We start from the raw sequence: 22,864 nt of genomic DNA, 5'->3' as shown, positions 1-22,864 counted from the left end.
AACAGGGAAAAGAAATAAGCAGCCCATTGTTATGGTAGTGATATCCTTGCAATGAGGTTTGATTCTTGCAGCTTTTTCTGAACACAGTATGAATGTTTCTTTTTAGGTGTTATCTGTCAATGCACTATCAAAAGTAAATGAAAAATAGAGTTTAAGTTGAGAAAAACAGTTTTACATTAAGCTGCATAGACAAGACTAAAAAGACTGACAACAAATTCCTTTGGGTTGTGCTGTTTTGTTTTCAGAGCTACAGGGATTTTCATTTCATTTTTTGCGTTGAATGATTTAGTTGGTTATTATGAATTATCTTCGTGGTGCTTTGCGGTGCTTCGATCAGCAATTTATCTTGGGGTCTTAAAACACGCGTTCATTTATGTGTTTAGCTGACCAGCTGCCTTCCCTTGTTTTATTTTTTGTTCAATGTGATGTAAATCTTTTTTCCTTGCCGCATCTTTCACCTCAGAAAATGCATCTTACTCCTTATGCTGCTAAACTGTTGCCTTTTCATAGAGGGGCTCTATGCCTCTCCCCTGCCCCATCTTCCAGAAGTAGAGCAGCCCCCCCGCCCCGTGCTTGTCAAGGCACAGTTGTCCCCCCGCCTCCTCCCCACAAAGAGGTGAAGTCCCCTGAGTCTGTAATTGCCAGGAGATGAAGCGATGATGGGGAGTGATCACAGTCAATAGCTTTGATTAACAATAAGGTGGGAAATTAGCAATGCTAGCAGTCAGCTCCCCTGCCTTCCCGTCCCCATATGCTCACCACAGCCTGTGCTGGCTGGTTGGCAGGGTGGCCACTGTGTCGAGTGGGCTGCAGTGTGAGGCTTGGACTGGGCAGAGAGGGGCAGGAGGCAGCGTTCTGGTGACCCTGGGCAATGCTCGCAGCCACCTTTCACTGGGTACCACCACCGCACAGGCGGGGAAAGGACGAAGGTGCGCTGGCACTGTGGCTCTTGCTGTCATGTGTGGATTTAATTGTGTCTGGACGTGTTGTGATCAAAATGGCAACTCCTGTTACTCCTGTGACCCCATCAGCAGCTCTGGTGTTGTTTCCGACAGACTCCGACGACCTAGAGAGGGGGAACGACAGCGGGACACCACTCCCCACTTCTGATAATGGCGACAATTCACTGGGCTACACAGGTAGAGTGCATCTTTCCAAAATATTCCTTGACTGCCTTCTTCTGACACTTTCCACCTACATCTGCCATTACCACCTGTACGGGGGGGGGGGGGGGGAGGAGGTTAATCATCTTTGCTACCTGCCTGTCTTTCACCATCACCCTAGAAGTTCAACATTTGCTGGTACTGCTGGGAAACATTGTGCCTTTTAACTAACCCAGATAATTGTCTTTATGTGTGCATTGGTACATTTCAATGATTTAAATGTTTAAAGTGATTGTTCTATTGTTGAAACAATGCACCCATTATTTTCCTTCGAATCCTGGGAATATTCGTGCATGAGGCAATATATCATCTTGGTGAAATTTTTCCAAAGGCCAAAGGCAGGGGTTTTCCACATGTTCATGATGGCTTTTTTGGTCTGTTTGTTTGGTTGGGTTTTGTTGTTATTTGTTTTTGCTTTGTTTCTGTTATAAACAAAAGTAACATGTATTGCAGCAGGGAAAACAACTCCAAATGACACTAAGATGTGATTGGAGAAGAATCTGTTTCATTGACTTCTGCTTTGCATAAACTAGAGAAACTTGTCTCTAGGCCAAATAGAAAAAGCCACAGATAAGCAGCACCATACAGTGTGTTGCAACAGTGATCTCTGAGGAACCCAGTCCTGTAACTCCCCTGCACGCTGACATGATACCCAGCTCCAGGAGTCACGCTATTGACCAGAGCACAGGCTCAGCTGCACAGTCCCTGCTTGTAGGGTTTTCATGAACTACTGCTGGTTCAGCACATGGCAGACTCGATCTAAATGACCTTTAGGTTATGAAGGTAACTCTTCTGGTGGTAGCAACTTTTGGAAAGGGAAGGAGGGAGAATGAGTTGAACATTTGACTGGACGGTGTTCTTTAAATACTTTCTGGTGGGTTACTAGTGTTACCACTGCTCACACTGCGTAAAATTGCATGTAGTCAAGTATGTGTGTGAATCAGATATTCGTAACTAAGACACTCTTGCAGGATGCAAGAAGATACGTGTAAGAGAGGGAGTAATTTCTTGCCCTTTCATAAAGCTTCATGTCTGTTATGCACCACTCACAATGATTATAGCTTTCATCGCCTACCCCTCACAATCATCCCTGCATGTGGTTTAAAACATTGATACATAATTTCATTCCAGTTTAAGGTACTATTTTCTACAAAGGTAAAAAAGCAAAGAAATACAAATTTCCCCTCAGTCAAGAAGATAGATGCCTTCTTAGAAAAACATAGCATGAACCCTGCTTCATGGGGATTATTTAGGTTTTTCTACCTTCTGAATATTTACTCCAAGTTTGGCACGTCTATGCTCCTGATGCATATGAGATCACCATACTGGCAAAATGAAAATTAGTATAGATTAAAGAATGCTTATTTTAACTTACTGTGAGTTAGATTTTTCTTACAGAAAACAGGGCTGGGAATGATGAACCTATGTCTTGTGTTTAAACAGCCGCTAATTTACTTGGGACAGTGAGTCAGATTCTGTTATTAAAGTTGCTTAGTTTTACCTGGAGAGGAGCAATTGGTTCCCTCCAGCCCCATCACCCCTGCCTGGCCTGGGGCTGGTGCCTGACAGGTAGATTCCCACTCACAACATCTCCGTATCTGCCCATGGAGGTGGGAAATGGGGCCCTGCGTGAACCCTCCACATGCCTCGTTAGCCACAAGAGTAGCAGGGAGATACCAGTGGGAGACACTGTTACATTTTCCCACTGGCATGTTTCCGAGAAGGGTTGGAGGCTTGGCTTGGGAACCCCTATGGTAAGTGTGATAGGTAGGTGATGGCAGGCAGAGAGTGCAAGGCATGCAGGCAGTGCTGCTCTGCAGTGGAGACTTTGTCCCCACCTTGCAGGACAGTATTTAAGACATATAAGGCAGTGTTTAAGACAGGAGCTCCTTGCTGAGCCCGGGGATGTGAGACAACTTCCCAAGCAGAGCACAGACCCTTCTGCATCTCTCCACCCGGGGGATCCTTCACCAGAATCAAGGTGCATACATCGCTTCTGCATGCTGTGTCCAAGGACAGGGCTCTGTGTGGTATTGCAGCCATTTAACCTACCTCTCAGAGGCTAATGGGGTCATTTGGAAGGACTGACAAAATCAAACACTGGTCTAGTAGTTCCCCAGATGCTGCGGATCTTAACTCTAGGCTGTGTTTCAATAGGCATTTCCCAAGCGAGCACAAAAGTTAGGATCAATTTAGAAGCAAACACAAGCTGACCAAAAATGAAAACTGAGAGGATGGCTGGTTTTGTTTAACTGGAGTTTCTGTGCCTCTATTTGATTGCTCACTAAATGAAGGAAAGACCAAGTTTTTCATGTTTAAAGATTTAATGATCCAGTATTTTCTCTCCATTATGTAACAGCAATCAGTAGCACCACGTGTGTATGGTTTATATGGAAAAGCCCTGAGGTATTTATTAAAATTAGTCCAACCAATTTCTATAGTAATCAGTAAGGATTTTTAACAATAACATTAACTGTAATACAATCTTACAGGTAAAGTTACAATTCTTTCCAATTTATGGGCCTGTTCATGTGGGCCTAATATGGAATTCCTGGACTTTACAGAAACATTCTTAGATGATTTTTTGCTCTCTTACCTATAGAATTCCATTCACCAATAGGAAACCATTCCAGAAACCTATTTGTATTGACAGAACTCTGTGTCATTTCTAAAAGCACTCAAATAAAGTCCAGGATGTCTGGACCAATGGGCAAAAAAAAGCAGCAGTTTATTTTGTAATCCCATATTTATCTTCAGGGGGTGTCTGAATGGGCAAACCACAAACAAGATAATAACTGCTGTTATACAGTAGGATCATACATTTTTAGTCATACTAAGAGTAGTGATACGCTGTAGGGCACATCTTCCTTCTAGTTCTATATAAGTTTATCTGCAAGGTAAATAATCAAAGCATTCACTAGGATGGGAAGTTTCAGGGTTAAAGATTATAATTTTTTCCTACAGATTTTTCTTTACACGTGTTTTTCAGGATTAATATATGCAGCTGTTTCATACTGTTCTGAAGAGGAGGTACATGACTCTTTGAGAGTGCTTCAGTGTCTTCTCCTAAAGTCCTCTTTAAATCCAGAAGTCTTGGGCTATCCCAGTTGTCTCCACTTGAGAAGTAACCTACTCAAGAAGTAACCTTCCTACCAAATAGGAAACACATCAGGTAGTTTCAGGGGGAGGAGAGAGGAGCTGCTAACCCAAGCTATTCCAGATAAAGATTGGAGTAGGTTAATTTCAAGACTGCTATTATAGGAAAACAATGAACTTGTATTTGACTTCTCATGTATGTGACAGGACCAAATTAGATATTTTTTTATCTCCCCAATCAATAGTGTAATGAGCTGTACTTTTTGGAGATAATCAGGTTTTATGCTTAAAATAATCATTATGATCATTATGATTGTAATTATTAAACATAATATTGCTACTTGATGATTATATTATTAGATATTAACTATAATACCCTTGATAGCTAACTATAATATTATTAATAACTCTGATTATTAGTTGTTAATTGTAGACCCAAAGAGAGAGACTGCATACATATCTATGTCAAATACTTTCCAAAAGTGCTCATTTTGGTAATGTAAATAAAGAGTGGCTGAATAGATAACAAATCAAGAAAGGACTTGCAGTCACTGAGGGTTGTTCCATGTGCATGACACTGATGTTAGACTGAAGGAGCTTATAGGAAGGATTTTCTTGCATATCTGATAAAAGAGAAATGCTAAGAATCAAAAATATGTAAAAGCTGATGTGACCACATAGGTAGCATATTAAAAATGTGCTAGACATATCTGGATTGATTCAGCAAAGGATTTAGGGTTAAAAAAATCACCAAAACTTTTAACTGTAACTATCAGTTTAAAGAAATGAGCCAGGAAGATTACCTTGTCTACATCTCACAAAAGACTGATTCTAACTCTGTCAAGGCCAGACTGGAAAATAATTGCATAGTTGAGATTTGTAATAGTAAATAATCTAAATTACTATTTTAACTATGAACAGGCCAGATCAAAGTGACATTCAACAGGATAAAAACACATGAATTAGGTACTTTGCTTTGTATTTAACTTGCCCTAAGGATAACATAGTAAGTAGTTTTCTGAACTGCTCTATAACTATGCTTGTTTCTCTTTCTCCAGACTTTAAAGGAGACGTAGCTGACTGACAGTGATGTAGATACCTAAAAATGATTCCAAGCAATCCCACCTCTATCAGTTTGGATCTAACTTCTGAAATGAGAGCTAGCTGATAAGCGCGTGCACCAGAGAATATAACGTAATCTTTTCTGATCACCAAAGGAAGGCAGGGGAATGGAAGATGCAAGTAGCAATTCAGGTCTTTGTGAAGTTTAGGCTGTGGAGATGTCAGACAAAGGCTGTTGTTTGGACAGTTATTTTAGACTGGAAAGAAACTGTTAACTTACCCATCATTATTTTTTCATTAATGTCTTTCGGGTAAGTACAGCGACAAACAGAAAAGGATGGGAAGCAAGGGAAAAGATCTAGAAGAGTTCTCACTGTATATGAGGGGAGAAATACAGAAAATCATTGAAATCAGATACTGGAGGAACTCAGGAGATGGAGAATTTTGAAAACAAAAAAAACAACACACCACCACCACCCCCCCCCAAAAAAAAAAAAAAAAAAGCCAAAACCTCATAGAAGGAAAGGTCTTAGATGAAGTCAGGATTTCCAAGAGAAAAGCCTGTGGTTAGTGGTCAAATGGAGCAGACGATAGATTGTGTCTGAGGAGCTTTGAGAGCCACAGCGCTGCAGCAGGGAGTGAAGAAACCTAAGGAAGCGCATATGCTAAAAACTGTCTTGACTAAAACCATTAAATCTACTTTTTTATTTAATATTTACCCTCTAGAACAGATTTTCGAGAAAAGGATAAAGTAATTAATATCTCCATATCAGATTTCTCATGTGGTTTGCTGGCCTGATTAGTGAAGTCACCATTCACACTTAGCTCACTTAGCCTTCTTTTTACCTCCCCAGGATAGTACAAGGGTAGTAAGCACCAAGTATGAGCCTCAGTTCTTTTCTGCATAATCAATGGCTGCAGAGTAATCTCTAAGATTGCATTATTCTGTGCCGTTGAAGTGTGTGCATGCATTATATTCCAGGAAGTAGCACATTTCCTGTTAAATCAACTGTGACATAAATATTGGGGATCATTTAACAGATCATAGAGTATCACTTGTGTCACAGAGATCAGAATGATGGCTTGTAAAATTAGCACTAAATAGTCAAATGTTTGCAGACAAGGATCACCACTCTTCATTAAGTAGATTCATGGCTTTTTAAACCAATTTTTCCACATAAACTTTTCTATTCACGGTCTTCTCGAAAGACTTTTGCAGTATGCAACGAAGTCCCATGGTTCCCACATGTGACTGAAAGTTAGACTTGGATTTTCCCCCCCCCCGATTTTAATAATGAAAACATAGAATCATAGAATGGTTTATGTTGGAAAGGACCTTAAGATCATTAGTTCTAACCCCAATGCCATGGACAGGGATGCCTCACACTAGACCATGTCGCCTAAGGCTCTGTCCAACCTGGCCTTGAAAATATGTGGTAGTGTTATTTTGTATGACAATGGATCCCATCTCTTTCACATTCCATTTCTTTTTTACTACTATGTTGTTATGTGATCAGGAGAATTGTAGTGGATCACCTTTTGTCTCATGTCAAATAAGACAGATTGCCCTTGGTGAGCCCTTCAGGAAATGAAGGGGAAATCTCTTTTGATTTTGTGGCAATTTCTAAGATGTTTTTTCTTCTATTCCAGTAATTTTACATAGGTTACCCTATGTATTATAAAGTGGAAGTTCTAAAAACACATTCAAGAAGTATTCTAAGACTTCTTTTACATCAAAGGTGGAAATCTAGAGTAATAATTATCCTGTGAGAAATGGAGTACTTTTCAGCCATTTTTTTTCTAACACATTAGTAGAAGTAGTAAATATGCATATAGGTTTTGTGTCTGAGAGGAGAAAAAGCTATGATATGCAACACAATGACACATAAGAATGTTTTAAAGAAATGGTTGCTATTTGATTTGAAATTCCTTCTAAATTATCATCTTTAAGGATTAGAAAGAATGAGTGATACTGGGGGAAAAATCACGTGAAACAAAAGCAGAATTTCTCTAATGGAATGCAAAAAGACATATGTTGTAGAGCTAGGGTATTTTGGGCTGGGAGGAGGCTGTCATTTCAGATGTGAAGCAGGTAGGTAGCAATGTCTGAAAAAAACAAAGATTTTGTTTCTGTTTGAGTATTCCAAGTAAGCTATTGGCATGGCTCATATTGCAGAGTTCATCACGGCCACAACTTTGAAGGGAAAAACAAATGCTTGTTCGCACTGCAGAACCAATAGATATCTAACAGAGCTCAATGAATTGCTAGATTAGATAGCAGCAACATTAATTGCAGTTACAGAGTCCTTATTTTTAGTAGTTACACACAGTAGATTTCTTGACTTTCACATCTCAGGATATGTAAAAGCCTAGCTTTTAAGACCTTTTTCATAGTCTTCCTCTGTTTTTAAAACTTGCCAACTGAGCAAGTGTGCTCTTGAGTCACTGGGACAATGAGCACAGAGCCCTGTGACACCAGTTTTACAAAGTTACTTCTTAGAGTACATCTGCATTCTAAATCCAGGAACAGATGGGTACTGTTATGCTTGTTTAAAAAAGAAGAAAGAAAGAAGGAAAGAATCCCCTGCTCTTGTCTATCAGCAATCTCTGTTTGCCATGTCAATCTAAGCTGCCAGAAAGGTCCTTTCAGTTTTGTGCTTCTTTTTGCAAGCATTCGTCTGCAACAAATACTGAGGATTCTTTTTAATTTGTATCAAAATATAAATGTAAATATAACATGAATCAATAGAATTGCCTGTCAACAATAGCGATATTCAGGCAATAATAATTAAAACACACAGGAGCAATATTGGAGCACAGAGACACCCACTTACATAAATCTTTCACTGCTAGTTTTTATGAAGAAGTTTATAGAAAATCTCCTCCAGTTATTGTGTTATAATTCAAGGCAAAGCTTTGATTAAAACAAAAAGCAATAGCAACATACCATGTTTCTCAACCAGTTATTGAGTTTCTGGTAGCCCTCAGACCAACTTAAGATGACACCACCCCCACTGTCCCCTATCCCTCTTCACACTCCATCAAAAAAAGGAGGAGTGGGGGCAAAACATTTTGTGACGCATTTGTCCAACAGTGACATTAGTAGCAGTCAGTATAACCAAGATACTGGGGATTGCTCTAAACAACCACATCTCAGGAAAAGGAATTGGAGCTGGAGAAGGTGCAGGAAAGGCCTATTAAAACAATCAGAGAATGGAAAATCTATTTTGACAGAGGCCTTAATGAAAGGGGGATGTGATTGGCATATGTTACCAGCCTTACGTTCTTAGAGAATGCATGGGGAAAAAAAAATCAGCTACAGAGCGTGTTGACTATTCAACTTAAAGAAATCCAGCTATTGGTAAATAGCCTATATTCAAACGGAGCTTAGAATGTGTGCTCTTATAATGGGTGATTCTAAGCTTTTACTGATGCATTACTACTTGACTAAAGAATGAGCGGGCGTAAGATGGGCCCTAGTTAATTTAGGATAGCAATTTAGGGTATTTTACAGAAGCAGACTCTAGAGCTGTTTTCAGACAGGAATCTGAAATGTCCTTTCTGAAGGTTTAAATTTGTGATAGGCCATGATAGGCTGCTAGATTGGATTCCCCAGGATGAGCACTTTAATCTTGAGTTTGCATGTTCCTAATTAATCATGAAACAAGTAAAATCAAAACAAAAGGCATTCACAGCATATTATACTTTCTCTTTTCCATTTGGACTGTCACAGACTGGAACCCCTGGAGTTGATGAGAGGCTTCTTTGCTGAGGGGCCTCCAAGCAAGAGTAAAGACAGAGCAAATTACCCTCAGACACTGATGTCAGTTCAGTGAATTAAGTATGCAAAGCAATTTGTGAAGATGTTAAGAAGTGCAAATTTCTGCCAGTAGGTCAAAAGAGTATGAATTATCACAGGATGAGAGAGGTAAGAGGAGATCACTCCCCATCCTCATCAAGGCCTTTTATACAAGTTAGTCTTTTTCTAGCCAGGCAATTTGTTTTATTTAAAGATGTAGGAAATCAGTAGCAAACATGGTTTCATGACATGTATAGGAGTGACATTCACTGTAAAATAAACACTTATTGTGTCTGAAATAATGCACTTTGAGTATTATACAAAAAGAAGAATGTTGAAAGGTAATTTCTTATAAGTCAGATAGTAACATTGTTGTTCATTTTTTCACAATAATTACTATAGAGGATCATGGATTTACAGGGTAATTCAGGTCAGAAGCAACCATTGGAGGTGTCTAGTCCAACCTCCTGCGCCAAGCAGTGTCAGCTATGGGGTCAGATTGGGCTGCTCAGAACTTGGTCCTGAAAACTTCCAAGGACAGAGCTGGCACAGGCTGTATGGGCAACCCGCTCCACTGCCTGCATGGGGAAAAAAGCTTCTCCTTATATTCAGTCTGAACCTCTTTGTTTTGACTTGTGCCTGGTGTCTCTTACCCTGCCATGCACCACTGTGAAGAGTGCATCTCCATCTCCTCTGTGACCTCTGTGTCAGTGTGGCAAGGTGGCTGTTTGATCCCCCTTATAGCTGCATCTTCCCTAGGCTGAAAAAGCCCTGGCTCCTCAGACACCCAGCAAGTGATCCTGATGATCCTCTGTTGAGCTTGTCCCAGTTTATCAATGTCTGTCTCGTACCAGGAGGCCCAAAACAGGATGCAGTACTCCAGGTGAACACTGAGTAGATAGGGATAAGCCCTTTCGTTGACCTACCACCTTTGCACTCATGCAGCCATCCTGCTTCTGGCCATCTCTGCTGCCAGGGCAGGCTGCTGGCTTTCTCTTAGTCTGCTGCTGGCCCAGAGCCCCAGGGCCTTCCCCAGCCATACAGCAGCCAAAGCTGCTCCCTAGCCTGTATGGATGCAGACAGTTCTTCCTTCCTTCCCAAAGCAGGACTCTGTATTTGTCCTTGTTAAATTTCATGAGGTCTCTGTTGGCCCATTCCTCCAGCCAGTCTGGTTCTCTTGTGGCCTGGTTCCCCAGTTTGGCTTTGCCAGCAGTCATGAGAAGCGTGCTCTCCCTCATCTTCTTCAGGACACTGATAAAGATGTTAAGCCAGTCAGGTCCCGGGACAGTCCCTGTACTGTCCTCCAGGTAGGCTGCAGAGCATTAACCATTACCTTCTGAGACGATGAAGCATCAAGTTTTTACTCATCTGGGGTTCACACATCCAGATCATAATGCCCCTGCTTGGATACAGGCATGTCTTGAGAGATGATGTTGAACCCAATACATGAGAGTCCAAAAAAGCCCCCCAACAAATCTATTCAATTACGGTTTCCCATCAAAACTGATCTCTCCTTTTAGCGCTGTTGATAATCACAACTCTTCTCCCAGCATCCCAGCTCCATACATCAGCACTGAATAAGAAAATAAAAATCAGCAGAAGATCCAGAGTTAATTTTGGCAAATCAAATATCAGACTTCTGTCAAATGTTTGGAAATATTACCATTTATTTCAGTGCTTTATATGCGTGTGTGTGTGATTCTTGTATGTTATTTATCCATAAACCGTAACAAGTTGAACCATCACCTACAAGTGTTAAAACATTGTAGAGAGCTCTTTAGAAGGAGCTGTATTGATTTTCAGTGACCCTTGTATAAGAAAAGAGATAGTTTTCTATGGTACAATTTACTGGACAACATATTATTTTTAGGGTTTCTGCCTGAAACTTCCTAAAGCACAGTGAAAAATTACTACTAAAGCTCACTGCTGCTTTGAATATTGCAGAAAATCCCGAATTCTTTTGCACTCCTAAATATAATCAAAACCCTATCTTTTTTTTTATTCAAGCTATGAATATTATGAAGTAATCTCTTCCAAATCTGCACTAGCTTTTTGATTAGATTCTGTACCTTAGACTCTTCTTTTTATTCCCATCAGTTCTTGTAAGGTACTAAACTCCAGTTGCTTCATTCTGCTGTTTTCATTGCTTACTCAGTCAAAGTGCGCTGAAAAACTACGTTCTGTATTAATTCCTGTCTAATCTTTAGCAGAGTAAATTTCTCTGTCTTGTTTCTGGATTAGTGCAAAGCCAAATGCAAGATTTTGCTCTTTCTATTAGGAATAAGTATTGTCCAAGGCAACCAAATTGCTTTTAAGTAGATTTAAACTTTTGGATATCAAAGTATAATTTGCTTCATTTTCAGTAAGATTATTTACTTGTACTCTGGTGTGTAATGAGGCCTTTCATCATTCAAATGCAATTATTTTCTTCAATTTTTTGCTAAAATACAAATGGATAATATAGCAGTCTTCACATCAATGGAAAAAACTTTGACAAGGAAACACAACGAAAAGGAAAAGAAAGTTGGAAGGATAATAAACTTACTGATCACCTCATTACAAAGTCAGTGTTCTGGATTTCTTACAAATCTTCAAATGACAAATTTAGCATAAATGGTGGAGGAGGAAGATGCCTGTTTCTCTGGTAAAAGCTACTGTGCAATGTTCAAGTATTGCGTAGAGTTTAGTGACCATTCTTACTGCAGAGTAAGTACATGACAGGAGGCTGAAAATGGACTGGGGGGTATTTTTTTCTCCAGATTGTAGTTGTTTAATTATACCTTTCAGATCATTATCAAATATATAAAATAGAAAGAAAGCTTATCTGGAAAAAGATACTGCAGGAATTTGTGGTAATAGTGTGACTGTTGTTGCACCATATGCACACAAATTGTTGTCAACATGATTTTCAGTTCTTATTGAGCATACCATATCATCCATGGCATAACAGAATTTTTGTGCAAAATTTATATGCATAAATATAAATACTTCTGGGTTTATTAAAAATAATTTGAATGAAATTATATCCATTACATCACCAAAATAATCAGTATACAATGAGAAATTAAATAAACCCTCTCTACATAAACAAAGATAAAGCTGATATAGATATCATATTCAACAATTAATTATCTCTTTTTTTTCCCCACATTCTGGGAGCTTTGCAAGAATGCATTGAAGATATGAAGGAAAAAAAGAGATTCTCTATAATAATAGTGCTTTGATTATAGACAGCCCCTTATGGGAACTCTTCAGAACTCAAGATCTTGTAAGGGTATAGAAACCAGGTAAACAGTATAATCATCCCAAAGGGAAGGCTTTATGATGAAGAACTTCCAGAGGAAATGTTTGTTTATGTAATGGAGGTGTGCATTTTCCTTACCAAGTGAGATTACTTGTAGCACTTTTCTGACAGATGAACAGTCAATCTGAGCTTCACTTGAGAAGATCAGCATAGGGAGCCATTTTTTAGCTTATTAAGAATTGAGCTAAAAGTTCACTAAAGTTTGTAATTACATCATCTCCTTAATGTATATAAATACCTAAAGGGAAGGTGAAAAGAGGATGGAACCAGGCTCTTTTCAGGAGTGCACATTGGCAATAGAAAATAAACACAGGCAGTTGTTTCCTTCCCTCTGAGCATCAGGAAACACATTTTCATTGTGAGGGTGACAGAACACCGGCACAAGTTGTCCTGAGAGGTTGTGGTCTCCATCCTTGGAGATACTCCAAAGCCATCCTGACATGGTTCTAGGCAACCTGCCTAGGTGGCCCTGCTTAAACAGGGAGGTTGGACAAAATGCCCTCCAGAGGTCCCTGCCAACCTCAAACAGTCTGTGATTCTGTAATGCAAGAACTTTAACAAACAAAAAAAGCAAGCTTTGTTGACCTTAAGCTAGCCTGAAGCTTACCTGAAGCTATTTTCTTAACCAGAAATGTTCCTTGAAAAACTAATAGCATGTGAGAAACACCAAGATTATTTGGCTTCTCTTAAACTCCAGAATACAGAGGCTTTACCTTTTCAGATAAAGACAAAAAACAACTACTGAGATTAGGAGCTGTTTGCTCTTTCTTCCAGGAGCACAACCTAGAATTGTAAAGTCCTCTTGTTATTGTCAAGAATAGGCTTTTGCCATACAAATGTGTTTGAATATACTTGTGTTGTTTAAGTGATGTATGAAATAATTAATTGATATATCGATGTAAGTTAATTACAAGCTTATTCACATGCACGCAAACAAGTGTGTCAGGCTAGCTTGCCTTTGTGTTTCTGTGCTTGCCAACGTGCTGAATGTTGATCTAAAAAAAAGAGAACAGGGACTCAGAGGAAAACAGAATAGAGAGGATATAGATGTGAGGTGTCCCTGCCCATGGCAAGGGGGTTGGAACTTGGTGATCTTAGGGTCCTTTCCAAACTTAACTATTCTATGATTCTATGATAAGTAATTTTATTTTTTAAAACCCACGTGACTGTAAATACAATACCTAGAATGAATATACATTGATCTCTTTCTTAATAGGTCTATAAATTTACCTGAAGAGTGGATGCAGCTAGTTTTAAAACCTAATAAGAATTAACTTCTTTGTAAAACCCAGGTTGTATCTTTATGAGTTTTTTACGTATTCAGTTAGAAAATGTCCTTGTATTAAGGTTAAATTCTTTTTGTAGCTGCAGATGCTTTTAAAATTTGCTGTGCAGAAGCTGAACTGAGATAAAGAAAAAGCATCATGACACATTTATTTTGGCATCCTGATCAAAGAGGGGCCGCTGTATTTAGGCAGACAAGTGTATCAAAGTGATGCAGTTTGCAATGGCTTCATTAGCATTCCTAAAACTGTGTCCTTGTGATAGGCTCTGCACTGGCACTTGCAGGTTACCACAATTTTAGAAAGTGGTGTACATCTGTCAGGACACAGCTTGCACTGAATACACTGAGAAATTACGATTCACTACAACCTTTTGCTGCTTGTATTAATTTCCCTCTAGACATAACACATCTGTTCATGGTAAGATTGATCCAATGCTCATCCAACTACAGTCCATTTACTTCAGCAAGCAATGGATCCAATAAATACTGTGCATGGGAAGATTTCAAAACACGACTGAAAACTGGGTTAAGGTTATGAGGCCAAGCAGAGCAACATAGGATCCTAAATCCTCTAGCAGCTTTTGAAATGTAGTTTCCTTCTTTTTTTCTACCAAGACAGTACAGAGTCCATTCCTGATAGGAATGGAGCAATGAGGTTTTGCTTGTTTATTTGTTTGGGATTTTTTTTTTTTTTTAGATTAGTGGTAAAGAACACACTTTCAGGACTATGTTAGAGCACTTAAATAATAGAAAGAAGTAGATTTTAAATCTATAATTCAGCAGTATAGTTAAAGTAAGATTTGAAGTCTTTCTCTTACAAGTTTTTAAAATAAATAGATAAAAGCCTCTTCTGAATTTGCTGTTCTGTATCTCAGAATCAGTGGGTTTTTTTTTCCTTTTATTAGAGGAGATCAATGGAATAAAAAGTTATTCTGGATTCTTCTGAAGCCATCTGATTCCAACATATGCACACGGAATGCAGTCAGGTCTGGGACTTGGATTATAATGAGCCTCTTGTGAAATAACCTGTAGTTTGGAATTAAGGGCAATATTCCATAGAAGTGGAATATTATTAGATAACTTACATAGAAGTCAGCAGTTGAAGAGCTGCAAATACCCACTGGCCACTCATCTCTTCTACAGTAATGGAACAACATTGAAGAGTTATGAGAGCCTAAGTGGTTGGCCTGCCTTTTCACTGCAACAGAGCTCTTTATAAGTGATTTAGTCTGTATTTCCTGCTAGGTCAGTGAGCTTGGCTTCTTGGTGCCACTGCAAACAGGCAGGGAAGAAAACAGTATGGATAAAAGAAAAATGGGTCTGGGGATGAAAATGAGAATGACTGGAATAGTCTGGATGTGTTCTGTACTTTTCTGTATACAAGTAGAAGTCCAAAAGAAAGGTGGTTATAAGCTACTGAGAGCCATTAAAGGACACATATTTTATGCAGTCTTCTGCTTTACAAGTATCGATCTGTGTTTCTTTAAAAATAACACTGCAGATTTCTTTGTTAAAGAAATTCTTAACCAGTAGGCTTATCCTGAGGCATAAGGGACATAATCAATTTCCATACTCTCCTGTGCCCCCTTACTGTGTGTACTACTCTGGTCATAGAAAAGGTCTTCTCTACATGTCCCCAGGTCCATAGAGCAGAAGAGGTGAGAGGGAATGATGAGTTGATAAAGCATTGGAGTTGTTTCCTTCTCCTCCTCGAGCAGCTGCTAATGGGTCTAAGCTGAGAAATTCTCTATTATAGGTGTGTAAGTCCTGGGCCTGTACTCTTGCTCTCAATCAAGCGTCTTTGTCCAGTGGACGGCTGGCACACTTCAGAGTTATGCTCTTGCTTTTCCTGCTGTTGGGCCGTGTGGCACCAACTATCGGCCTTCCCCTAAGGTCCCCACCAGCCCTTATCTTTCCTCTCCTGGCAGTGTTCATCCAACCCAGATGCAGAAGCAGTTCTCTTGTAAGCAGATACAACAGAGAGAAAGTGACATGTAGAAAATATACTACAGCAGACAAAGGGTCTCAGCTGGTCTCAGCTGAACTGAGAACTTCCAGACACTAACTGCTGCTGAGTCACTACTCAGCTTCCTGGGCTCTTAGGTCAGTGTGAAGAACACACTGCCCTAAAATGAACAGGGTGCCCAGAGAAGCTGTGGCTGCCCCATCTCTGACAGTGTTCAAGGCCAGGTTGGACAGGGCTTGGAGCAACCTGCTCTAGTGGAAGGTGTCCCTGCCCATGGCAGGGGGTTAGAACTAAATGATCATTAAGGTCCCTTCCAACCCAAACAATATAAATCAGACTGATGGACAAGCTACATTGTGACCCGCACAATTCATAATGTTCAATGCATGCTGCTTAAAGCCCAGAAGAACTTTCTTCTTATTTAGTCAGAGATGACTACTTCTTTGCAGGAAAACCTACCAAGCCTCAGATATTTTAATACTATGCAAGCATTTTCTATTCCTGACAGACTTAAACAACAATTTTTTTGTAAATGTACTGACAATTACAACCTCTAATGTCCTTTCTTCAGATCATTATTAACATCCAGTTCTGTGCCCATTCTTGTCTTCACAATTTCTTTTACTGATAAACTTCAGTATTTTTAAGCAGAGTTAAATACGAAAGTAGTCTTATAAGGTATATTAAAGGCTCCTAGGCTTGCACTGATGATTGTTGTTTCCTTTTGAAGAGACACCAGGCATGTTTTTCCATATGAATGGTTTCTTGCCTTTTCAAGCTTTAAATAGCTTAAGGCTCACTAATTATACTGGTTCTGGGACTATCTTAACAACAGTATGCATCAGAACATGTTTTAGATGGTCAGCACAGAAGAACTAGGTCAGGGACCTCTGGGGATTTAATCAAAAGGTTAGCAAACTTAGCAGCACACCTTGAGCACCAACCACTGAGGCTAATGAGACCTAATTTAAGTAGTTTTTCAGAGAAGTAGAAACTATTACCTTCTTTAGGGAAATGAAATCTTACTCTGATGTTTTTATCATACATTTAGTGGAAGACCCTTTCCTCTATTTTATTTTCTTTAGAAATTTTCTTTTTTATTCTGGCAAGTATATTAGATTACTAGATTTAACTAAAATATGCTGCCATTAGCATAACAAACACAACTTTCCTGGGATACTAATGAAAAAAGTTCTCCATAGCTGATACTTTTTATTTAAAATGGAATGTATTAATCTATAAAATTAAAATTAGCTACTAAATGAAATATATTTAATATTCTTTTCCAAAACAATGAATTCCTTCATAAAAAGCATTCAGAGAAGAATCTCAGTAAAGACTAAGGTATATTATCTATGCTGTTGAGATAATAACAGTTTATGCATTTCATCGTCAAGATCATTATGAGAAAGACTAAATACAATTTATCAAAGTATAAAATATACATGGAACAACATTAAATATATTAAATTAATAACATTTAGTAAATAAATATCAACATATTAAGTCTTTATTTGCCTTCATTTTTAATACCATAAACAACTTACTATATAAATGTTTTTTAAAATAGTCCCACTGAAGCTAATCATTCAGTGCTTTTGCACTGCAAGGTCTTTCCGCAAAGTTTAAGGATGAAAAACGTTAGGCCAGCATGCATTTGATACTTACACAATCTGAGAATGATTTCCTACATGCATTCTTTCCAATTTTTAAAGTACCTGTGTTCAACTCAAGTGCCAGTTTGAAATGCACCTTATTTCAAGCTCGTCTGGCATAGGAAAGAAATGACAGAGAAACTAAACAGTTAAACTCTGTGTCATTCTGAAATTGTTCTTATTTGCAGTATGTCTTTTCATGTACAGGCAAGAATCAGAAAGGATTTGAAACAATTAAATTTCCTTTAAAGAATTATCATCTAATGAAAGACTGGGAATATATTGCTAAAATAGTAGAAATTAAGTATACCACTATAACAATATTTCAGAGCTTTATGTTCCCCAAAGGTACCTGGTATATGTGTCGTATTCAGTCCATTTCTGATTTATAGATAGAAATTTCTCTTTAACTACCAAATCAAACACAATACTTTTTTGTTCCACATTGTATGGCTCTCCGTGTGATATGATGGAAAATTCTAATTCACTAAAGAGATTTTACTGTAATACCTGATATATATCAAAAAGCTCTTTCAGAAAGCCCATTCAGCATACTCTGAATTGCATGTGGTAGCTCTGTATCATTCATTTTCTTAAATGATCTCTCTAGAGATTTGCATTGTATTCAAGTGAGTGGAGTACTGAAGGGATTGTGTTATTAACTGCCACTTAAAAATAAGAATAAAAGGATTTCTCAAGAAAATTCTCAGGGCTTTCTTTACTTTTCCAAGTAGTTGAAAAACCAGAATGCTGAATATGGGGCTATAATATTTTATATCTTTGGGAAATCATTGTGATTTGTATGAAATGCCAGTAGATGAAGCATAATTTTGGCAAAAGTTAATTACACAGGATCCAAATCTCATTAAAGACCCCATTTTGAGTGGGTAAATTTAGTTAGATCAGTCTTGTTGATCTTTGCCAAGTGCTGTCTTGAATTATTCCATACTAAAATGTTGCATGCATGTTACTAAATGTCATAGTCCAATTCATATTGATTATTTTAACCTATAGAGTTACAAATGAATTCACAATTGTTTATGAAGATGTGGTTCGGTTCACAGTGGCCAGCAATTTATGGGGCATTGCTTTTGATTATCAGTCCTTTACTCAGTACTGCTCAAAGCAAGGATTAAGCCTTATAAAGATTTATATGGATCCATGGCAAGTATTCCATCTAGCTGTGGATCTGACCCCTGCTTAACTCCACCCCTCTTCTTCAAATGTATTCCATAGGGAAACTAGTGGAAACAGGCCTAGTTTAAATCAGTAGGAATTCTGCTTTGATGGGCAAATATAAAACTAATTGTCTGGTTTAAGCTGTGAACATCTCAGTTACTCTGAAGCTACCTGTTCTCCATGCCTTTAACAACCGCTAAGAGTATAGAGGAAAGAATGCCCAGCAATCTCTTTAACTGGTATAGTAAACTGCAACATTTTTGTCTTAGACTAAATAAGTTTTCTCCCTCCTAAAATACAGGATTTTGTTAAGAAAATAATAAATATATGGAAGGCAAATTATAAATACCTAGATAAATAACCTCTATTTAAAATGAGTACAGTTTTAGAGTAGTTAATTTTCACACATCCTCTTTATTACAAGACAGGTACAACCATTATTTGTCCAAAACACTAAACAGATGAAGTTGTGGATTAAAACATGTTGAATTTCACAGATGAGTGCATTACAGAAATACATTTCCATTGATGAACTGTAAACATAAACAAAAATCAATGATGAAACAAAGCTTGTTTCTTCATATGTCAGAATGAATGGATTTACATTTTGTTTCAGCATTGAAACTGTTGGATGGAAAATGCCTGGCTATTTATATTAAAAACATAAGACTTGCTTTTCATAGGTAGTCACATAAAATGGTAAGACAAATATATGAAGTTTCCCAAATAACCTTTGCTCAGACTCGGAGACTAGAACGTTTCATGGTATTGCTATCATACATCAGAATGAATCAATACAACCCAAGAATAAGTTTCTCAAGTGAAACAAACATCAGAAAACAGCTTCTGTCCTTATTGACTTCAACAAGCTACCAGTAATCTAATGATGTTAGAAGTTTTATACAATATCGTGTTCCACAACAAGGTATACAGTAAGGAGCTTTTCAGTCTGAATCTAGAATACTGTCTCTTGGGTTTCAGTTAAATAAGGCTGCGCTCGTCAAGCAATGAATAATAAGGGTTCATAGGAAGGTTGCGTTTCACAACTCAATTTGATCACAGTTGTTTCCATTTTTTTCTTGAATTTATGATCTATATCATTTCAGCTGAACAGGAGAAAGCCTCTCATGTTCACACTCCTGAAGGAAAGCCCTATTTTAAATGATGGTTGCAAATATTGCATATTGGAGTAAATATCGTAAAAATGAAAGGATATTTATTAGAGGTACTTTACATTTGGATCAATGACAGTTATTTTAGAAAGCACAATTAAGTAATAAAACCAGAAGAAATGCTCAAAGCATGATATACTGGAAATCATGAGGCCTCCCTAACATTGTTATGCACTTCAGCCTTGAGTAGTAAATCTCTGTTGAAAAGAGGGTGAATGGGTGCTTCTGTACACAGCATAAACCATAATAATCAGACATTTTGAAGGCAATAAAATGTTAACATGGTATGTTAAGTAGCAAAGAAAAAAAGTGAGTTGCAGTAGTTGCTTCAAAGGTAGGATAATACATTAAAATGTGTATTTTAGATTAAAGCGCAAAAGCAATTGCTATTTGTCTGCTCTTCTGTGTGAACAAACGATCTGTGATCACAATCCTGCTTTTAGCATTTGAATGTCAAGTAAATTTCTCAGAGGAGGAATATCCTATTTTTACTCCAGAAGGCAAGTCCCTTTCTGTTTGGACTGCTTGACAAATAAACAGTTATGTAGCTGGAGACTGCCCACAAGCATGAGCGAACTCCTAGCGAACCAGCATCTCCACAATGGCAAATGGAAGACACAGGAGAAAGCTTAAATATTTCAGTGTACAATGAAAACCGTGGGAGAACTGATGATAGTGCATTACAGTGCAGACAATGTAGAGATCATGAGAAGCACAAGCACTGAACTGTGGCAATGTGACTGCTGGGAGAGGAGGCAAGAAACAAATCCTTAGGAAACCAGACTTTATTGATCTGGCTGATCAGGAAACCATTTGTTCTTATTCCATGTGCTGTACTAGTCATGCATTATTCATCACTGATGACACTGCACAGTTATTGTATAATTTGAAAGAAAGCTAAAATTGTCATTGTTCTAAGGAAAATAACTTTCCCAGATAAATATGAAGCAGATAAATAGACAAAATGTCAGTTACCAACCTCATGATAAAACAGTTGGTTTGCTGTCATTTAAGAAATTATTTCAGTAAAGTTCCGTTTCTTACTGGTACATCTACCTAAAATGCCCCCAGTATATAATCCTACTTTGCCACAGTAGAGCAGAAAGCTCTCTCACTTGAAAGCACTAGAGATTCACTTGTCCACAAGTGCTTTTCATTCAGGTACAAGGACTAGCACAGTTTCCTCCCCTTAATCACATGTTTACAAACCTGGCAGGCCTAACAAAAAGGTTTTGACTCATACCATTGGATTCTTCCAGCTGAAGGATGAAAGGTGGGGATGGGATTGTCATTACTGTTACCTTTCTTGCCTCTCAAGCTCTCTGCAAAGTCCAGGAATCCTAAAAATCTCTGTATGAGCAAGTTTTCTAAAATGCATTGGCTTCAGAACTGAGTCAGTAATGGCAGTATGAAAAATCAAGGCAAGGGACACACTTCACTTGTCCTAAGTGGGCATCACTGCCCTAACATATTGCATACAACACTTATGCTCTACCCACAGCAGAAGCCATCTGTTGGGATGGCTTAGTGCCTGCACACAGCCAGTAAGATCTTTGTCCCAACAGCATGGGTGCCAACAACAATAGGCTTGCTTTGGGAACCGGTGCAAACCTGTGAATAACCTCTCATCATGTTGGAAGGCCTCCTCTCTGTTGGCATTCAAGCATTGGTACCATGTATCTTTTCATTTCTTAACAGTTGCTAATTAGCAGTAGTCATATTCTGAACCTCATTTGTCAAATCGCATCTTGGCTAAGCACTCAGCACACTCAGAAATAGAACTGTTAGAAATAATATAAAACTCTAAGGCCTCTGGAGCTGAAACAGTTTTTTTAAAAGCATCATATTGCAGTTGGCTCAAAGCAAGCTTTGGGGTGTTACTGTAATATAAACTAAACATGTGATTTTCTTTTCCTGTGAGAAGAAGCCTTTGAATATGAAGTTCAAAAACGATGAAAAAATATATTAGTAATGAAAAAATGTCAGTTTCAATTTTTGTATTGCCTTAGCCTGAGAGGGAGCAAAAGCCAATAAAGGAAATAAGCCCTGACAGCAGGACCCTGGACTTCAAAGCTTCAGTTTCAGATAAAAGTCCAATGTAAAAAAAAAAAAAGCCAGTTGCGCAGTGAAGAAGCTGCATCCCTTATATGAGGACAGCAAATCCTATTATTGAGCACCCTTCTTCAAATGGATGTGGAGAATTGTCAATTAACTACCTCTGCTAAGCAGCAGACAACCTACTTGATTGCCTTGAGTGCATGCCTGTCTTGATGAGTAGCAGTAATGCTGGATTTCTGTGGTAGATTTGCTTTTAGAGCCTCTTTGAAGATCCCAGCATCACATGCACATAAGCGATCCTCATTTGTAGCCCTATTTGCATTTCAGCACCTTGCTTCACACTTCATACATCACAGTTGAGGACTAGATGAGCAAGGTCAAAGAAGAGGCAGACAGTCTGTAACTTGACTTAAGTAAAAGGGCTTGTTTTAAACAAGTACATGAAGGAAATTTTCTGTCATCTTTCAGCATAAGCACAGTGCTCAGACATGCTCCCTGTTGTTCAGTGTTCATGGTTTTTTCCATGTCTTTTTTAAGGGTCATGCTTGGCTCCTACTCTCTTCTCTATTGGGGTAAAGCTTATATTATGAGGGTCTAAAATTCGTCAAATTCTTCCCCAAACTCCCTCTTACAAGACAATGTATTTCTCTTTTTGATTTATTTATCAGTACTGTAGTGATGGCTTCAAAACTATTTCATGGCATTTTAAAAAACAGTTTTGATCACTAAAATGTCACAGTGAAATATATTTTGCTTGCCATTTAGGTAAAAAAATCCACTCCAACTGCCCAATTAGTCCATGCAATACTAGAGACCTAACTTGAAGAATGTATCTGAAAAATGTAAGAGGCTCTAGGTCATGTCACTAGCTCTTCCTTACTTGTAAAACATTAGAGGCAGTAATGAAATAAGATTTTAGCTGGTCGAACAACCTTGTTCCCAGATGCAGCAGTAGGTAGAAATTGAGTATCGCTTCTCAAAAGAGTTCTATATATTCTTCACAGAAACAGGTATGACAGTGTCTCTTTGTCTATCTGATTTTTCTACTTTGTACAAGAGACCAAAGGAAACGGTGAAAAGTAACAGCTGCTAAAGAGACAGTGAGCAAGACGGTGCTAGGATGAA

General features: G+C 38.3%; 1 protein-coding gene across 1 annotated transcript in view; it reads left to right on the top strand.

Moving 5' to 3' along the window:
* Window positions 1-22,864, top strand: part of ROBO1 (roundabout guidance receptor 1) — a 707,430-nt gene that overhangs the window by 335,814 nt on the left and 348,752 nt on the right. Inside the window, exon 3 of the mRNA XM_062602019.1 lies at window positions 1,056-1,139. Within this exon, the coding sequence (XP_062458003.1) occupies window positions 1,056-1,139 (84 nt within the window). The remainder of the gene's footprint in view (window positions 1-1,055; window positions 1,140-22,864) is intronic.

Source organism: Pezoporus occidentalis, unplaced genomic scaffold, assembly GCF_034315485.1.
Source record: "Pezoporus occidentalis ecotype Australia unplaced genomic scaffold, CSIRO_AGI_Poc_V1 ctg74, whole genome shotgun sequence".
NCBI classification, from domain to species: domain Eukaryota; kingdom Metazoa; phylum Chordata; class Aves; order Psittaciformes; family Psittacidae; genus Pezoporus; species Pezoporus occidentalis.
The sequence above is the reverse complement of the archived record's forward strand: the minus strand, read 5'-3'. Positions and strand labels throughout refer to the sequence as shown.